The sequence below is a fragment of the Haemaphysalis longicornis genome, unplaced genomic scaffold (genome assembly GCF_048455015.1).
Source record: "Haemaphysalis longicornis isolate Haplotype H1 unplaced genomic scaffold, Haemaphysalis longicornis Haplotype H1 scaffold_11, whole genome shotgun sequence".
NCBI classification, from domain to species: Eukaryota; Metazoa; Arthropoda; class Arachnida; order Ixodida; family Ixodidae; genus Haemaphysalis; species Haemaphysalis longicornis.
Window position 1 is genome coordinate 127,009,538 of NW_027526214.1, and position 5,771 is coordinate 127,015,308.

A 5,771-nucleotide genomic window follows, 5' to 3' on the forward strand; every position below is an offset into this window, starting at 1 on the left:
CCTCAAAAAGACGGCTGACAGGTTTGGTGTTAAGGTGGTTTTCTCGTCCAGGAATAAGCTAGGTAGATAATGCAGTATGGTGAGCAACAGGCTTGATTCCCGTGACAGTGTTCCCACACGTGGTTGTTTGATTAAACACAGACTCCAGTTTGTTCGGTGTATGACCAATGTTGGGTACTGCATTCCTATGTCCTGTGGCCGGGCGTACGTAGACCATTCCGGCTGCTGTCTTAATGTACGCTTAAGGGAGCATCATTCCCCTTTGAAAGGAAGGCCATACACACACATGGCTCTGCACTGGGGAGACTGCGGCTGGAAGCCATGCTTCACAGACACGCAAGTGCTTTTTAAACAGAGAGACCGTGCTACCAGGGAAATTGCTGAAGCCTTCCATATCCGGACTATGGGATCGGATTGTATCAGTGACCCGTCCCTCAGCATTCTAGATAAAGAAGTGTTACTTCTTAAGAGAGGGGCTAGAAGAAGACAAAGTATAAGAAGGGAAGGGGGCGGTTGTCCTCGTGTACGGCCGTACGCATGTGCGACAGTCACACGTGCCTGATTGTTGGGTCTTTGCATGGTGTATATGGGCTCTCGGTTTTATTAAATCTTTCAGTTGATAGTAAGCGCTGGTGTCGCTTCCCTTTCTCGTCCCTGTGTCAGTTTGCGCCCACGTTTCACTCATGGATGTTCACCAACTAGCTCGTGTCTCCATCTTGCTTTTGCTTACGTTATTCCGGAAGACACCGGAACGAACCAGTTTGTAACCATGGCGAATATTTTACGTACTTAAAAACAGAGTTTTGCGTTCTCCAGTAATTCACGTAATAAGTGCTGCAGACTCCTCCATTTTTGCAGCGACATGCTGCCTATCGTCAAGTTGTGTGTTTGCCCCAGCTCTGGAAACCTTTCTTACAAAAACGCTGTAATGACCCACATGTACTAGCTGTATGAGTGTGTTTAATTTTCTATTCCCAACATAGTATGCCGCAAATGTTGTTCCCCACACGCGCAGCGCAGAGGTAACTGGAAAGCATGGATAAACCAGGCGTTATTTGTGATGAGCTGTGATCAGCTGCATACTTTTTCAAGGAAGCCGCTGGCTCCACGGCTCACGCGGGTGTCACTGTTCTCCGCCACAGATGAAACTTCTACTGGAGTAGCTGCATTCGCTCAAAATCGTTTCGCCGTTCCGTTCCTGCATCCCTGGACGGCCGCTGGGCCACCGCTTCCGCGCGGCTGAACGCGCGGCGCCGGCTCACTTTCACTTCTTGCCTAGTGTTCTAGTTCAGCAAAACCGAACGACCAGTTGACCTTCCCTTCCCACTGAAATCTCTGCGTGCGCAGGCAAGAAGGAAAGTGTAACGCCTTCTCCGTCGAGACTTGGGCCGGTTGTGTCCTCCCTCTCCCCTGACACCTCCCTCGCCAGCGCGGGCGACGCTGAGGGGGCGAGTATAAAAGCCAGCGCTTGGACCACTCGGGCCTCACGGCCGAACCCACAAGCCAAGCATGAACACTCTCGTAAGTGGTCGTTCTCCTCCTCACGCGGCAGCCTTTCTTGTTGCCCCTCGTTAGTTACTGCGGCAGAAGGGGCCGCAACCATCCACTCACGCCCCCTAAAAATTTTGATTTCGCGCTCTGCCACGTACTTCTGTACCTGGTCCCGTACCCGGCAAACCACGTGTTTCACTTCACATGTACTCGCGGTGTAGAACAGCGGCCCAAGTGCCACGTGAGGCGGCCCCAAGGCCATAAAAGGAATTAGTCGGACGTGGCTGATCTTCACGGGCGACGCTGCCGGTCCCCGCTCGAGCCGAATTGACATGGAGGAGGGAGTGCGCAGCAGAGAAGTTATTCTTCTGCTGCGAAAGGAACACTACACTTCTTTCTCCGGGCAGCGCAGGAAAATAAAAAAGCTGGCCTTCACTCGCAGAAAATAAAAGTAACTCTCAATAGAAATTTTGGTGAGCAAATAATCTCTGCGGACTTCCTGATTTTTAGAATCCCTGCAAGAAGGAATCGGCAATGATGGGGGCGAATGTGCTCCGTAGATCGTTCGGACGCTACCTGCGCGTCATGGAAAGACAGGACACCTGTCTCTACTTCAGCAGTTTAAAAAAGGTGTTTTTCCAGAAAATATAAATTTGGGTTTAACTAGTCTTCCCACGTCATTGCCATATAAACTCCTTCTACAGACGCACTTCCGAAGTCACTGCAACATTTGTTTCATTTTTCATTCCACTACAACAGAGACTCGCGCGGCATGGCCGAACCAGCAAGCCAGGAATAGAAACTGCATGTGTCAGAACTCTGTATTAAAAACGTAAATGTTTTTTACAAAAGCCGCCATTTCAGGAAGCCCTTCGCTTCTCTCGGACTCGCACTGCATGGTCAACGCTATTTTCGCACCAATTCCTGGTATAATCGCAGTAGTTCTTAAATCTTTCCTACTATTTTTTCAACTGGATGTCGTTTCCCTTTCCGGGGAGCCTGAGGCGAACTTTTGGAGGTGGCGATCATGCCTGTACAGATTCATGCCTTTTGCGTGCCTGCGCACGCATGAAACTAAATACTCCCAGCTCATTGTTTTTTGTTTGTAGCAACCCTTCAATAAGGCTTTGTGGCCACAGTGTCACAAATAACGGTACGCATTGCCGTCCAAGGGACTCTAGTTCCTTTCTCCTAAAGAGGGAAGATTCGAAAAGCATCATGGCCAGAAGCACGAGTGAGAACACGGCTGCGGCTTCGTCTTTCTCGTTCACGTAGCTCCCACTGATGTTTACGGCTGTGGGCATTCTTGTCTGTCTCGGAACGCTCCCGCCAGATGCAAATAGTCAGCGGGTGTGCAAGTGACTTCTGACGTGTCCCGCTCTACGGTCATATTCAAAAGTGCGCGTCTGTTTTTCCGCGCAGACCCTCGTCGCCTTCTTCGGCCTCGTTGCCGTCGCCTTCGGCGGTTTCGCCGCCGCCCCCGTGGCTGTCGGCTATGGCCTCGGCTACGGCCACGGCTACGGCTACGGCCACGGCGGCTATGGCGGCTATGGCGGCTATGGCGGCTACGGCGGCTACGGCGGCTACGGCCATGGCGGCTATGGCCACGGACCCTTCGCTGTGACCACCGTCACCAAGACCGCCCACGTCGCCCCAGCTCGCGGTGAGCTCCCCGATTCGAATACTATACTAAAACGCCGATAATAAAACAGATGGCAGCAAATGCTTGAGTAGATACCATGGCCGCACTGCATGTCTCATCAGGACAGGACTGTTTGTATCTGGAACACGCTTAAAATGCGTACCGACCGCTGCATGGCTGCTGTCAGCAAATGTGAAACGTTCAGTTGCACGAAAATGTAGCAGAAATTGATCAGAAATCACACTCCACAGTCCGATCTGTTAACTGGTTTGTATTAATTGAAATTTATGAAACTCACTAAAGAGACCTAGAATCTTCATTTAGGCATATCTCATTTGAAACAACTTTGAAGAAACTGAAAATATTTCGGCGGCAACTTTTGTTACAGCTGTGGCGGTCGGCTACGGACATGGATACGGACACGGCTACGGACTTGGCTACGGATACGGGGGCCATGGTTTCGGTGGTGTTGGCGTTGTGAAGGCTGTCGGCCTTGGCTACGGACATGGTTTCGGCTATGGTCATGGCTACGGATACCATGGTTGAACTAACCCGAGCTTAATAGGTAAACACTCACGTGACCCCTGTTTCAACATGAATGGCATGCTACGTTTTATTATCCATCCTTTCCCTTGGGATCATCAGTGCCTTCGAAATCAGCAAAAAAATTAAAAGAGAGGATAGAAACTTCGTTTATTATCAGTGTTGAAGAACTGGTACCGCACCACAGCTTTGCACTAAAACATTTGCTTGCGTCACAATACTCAAGGATATGACATATACGACATACTCAAGGATATGCAAAGTACTCTAGGGAGCATACTGCAGGGTTAGTAGGCACGGTTCTCTTACGGTTCAATTTATATTGATATTATTTTCCCGTACGTTCTTGAGGCACTGTTGCTGTTTTTTTCAGCTCGTTATAACCGTGAAATAAATTTCTGTTTGATTTTCTACCACAGAAAGGCCCAAACGAAAACACGCAATACTATCTCCATTTGTGCTTCTTTTTTGTTGTCGTGAACATGCAGCGCAAATTAGCTTTAGTACGAATAAGAGGAAATAAAACTTTGTTGCGATGCCAGCTAGAGTTCCTAGGCGTCAGCCAAAAGACACTGGGCAGTGGCAGCGTTTTCGGACAGTTGGACGCACCCGAGTTGGTCCTCCGGCTTGGAGCGGCGCAGTACGGTACCTGTTATTAACACTGCGACCTAGCGTGGCTGAGCGCGGACATTGCCATAGCATGTGCGCTCGGTCCGCTCGTTCCTGGCATCTGTGGTACTCCGGGGGGGCAACGCTCTGATTAACAGTGGCCGTAGGCAACCGGGCTCGGATATGTGTTGAACCACTAACGATTACATCTCGCACCAGCCATATTATTTTGCGTCACTACATATAGCTTATATGAATGAAGATCACGCGGAAATGCCTCTTAGTTGTTAGTCCAACGAGGCAGTTTTCAAGGGCGGGCATGTGGCCTTCATGGCCCTTTTAATCAGATTTGTCAAGGGTGTGTGGGTGAGGAAGGAAAAAAAGAAATATAACTTCCCGGAAAAGGCAACCTGACATTGCTTTCTCTAGAATCCGGGGCAGAGTACGAGGTAGGTCTGCAGAGAACAAGAAATTGTCGTTACGAAACGACCTCATAGAAACGCGCATCGAAAACGTCCAGAGTGCGTGGAAGGAAACACAGGAGTTCGTGCTTTGGAGTAACGACGCGCGAATTTCCGTTCGTAGGAATGATAAAATAGCCTTTATCCTGCCCTAGGTGGAATATTGCAGCCTCGACTGAAGAAACTGTTCGGAGCAAACCTATACCTCACGAACTCGAGCGGCCTGATAACGACCATCACCAGTTTGGCTCGAAATTGTGGCCACCCTTACGAGGACAGCTGAAGTGTATTCTCGGTACATATTGTCGCGTTAAAAAGTATGAAATAGGCAGGGTGCCCGGGAATTGCATCTGTGCCATTATACAGTTGTGGGAGTCTTGGTAAGCGAACAACATGAAATGCAAGTTAATTAATTAATTAATTATTATTTGATTTGAGTGATTCATTCATTCATTCATTGTCGTCAATAAAGGCAAGGTGCCTTGTTGAGTAAAAGGTGGGAAACAGAAAAGTTCTTGTGTACTGTACTTAATTTGGTACAAGCACACTGAGGGGCTCCGTAACTGTTGTCCAGTTTGTGCACGTTCACTTAGACTTCCTCCAAATGACACACTGACGACAGGGTCGAAGTTTTAAATAAATTTTTATTGCAATTCATTTTCCAGTACATGACTAATATTTATCTGCTGACTTGTCTTTTCAGAGTTAGCGAAGAGCTGAAAATCCGGAATGACGCCGGCACAAGTGCCATGAAGAGGGCCCACATCAGCGAGGCCTGCGAAAATAAAGGCTATTTATTTTTGCGAATCAACTACCGCTGTGTATTCGTTACGGGCGAACAGGTTGCCGCGATATGTCTGCTGTAGATGTGGAACACCGATGAAGACACAGGCACCCTCAAAACTGTTCTGCTGTTGCGCTGCTGAGCCTAAGGACCCGGGTTCGATCCCGGCCCTGGCGGCTGTTTTTTTTTTGTAGAAGCCAAGAGCGAGAACGACCGTGTGGTAAAACTTAGAGCTTGGAAT

General features: G+C 49.0%; 1 protein-coding gene across 1 annotated transcript; it reads left to right on the top strand.

Annotated features, from left to right (window-relative positions):
• Window positions 1-1,354: 1,354 nt before the first annotated feature.
• LOC144160916 (uncharacterized) lies at window positions 1,355-5,537 on the top strand. Its single transcript, XM_077692006.1, has 4 exons — window positions 1,355-1,521; window positions 2,914-3,154; window positions 3,522-3,698; window positions 5,450-5,537. Exons 1-3 carry the CDS (start codon window positions 1,510-1,512, stop codon window positions 3,677-3,679), a joined length of 411 nt encoding a protein of 136 aa, XP_077548132.1. The 5' UTR covers window positions 1,355-1,509; the 3' UTR covers window positions 3,680-3,698; window positions 5,450-5,537.
• Window positions 5,538-5,771: the final 234 nt, after the last annotated feature.

What these genes read in the sequence shown, in the direction of transcription:
- LOC144160916 (XM_077692006.1), top strand. An exon ending in CCACGTCGCCCCAGCTCGCG is followed by an intron (nt 3,155 to 3,521) that starts GTGAGCTCCCCG and finishes CTTTTGTTACAG; the next exon opens with CTGTGGCGGTCGGCTACGGA.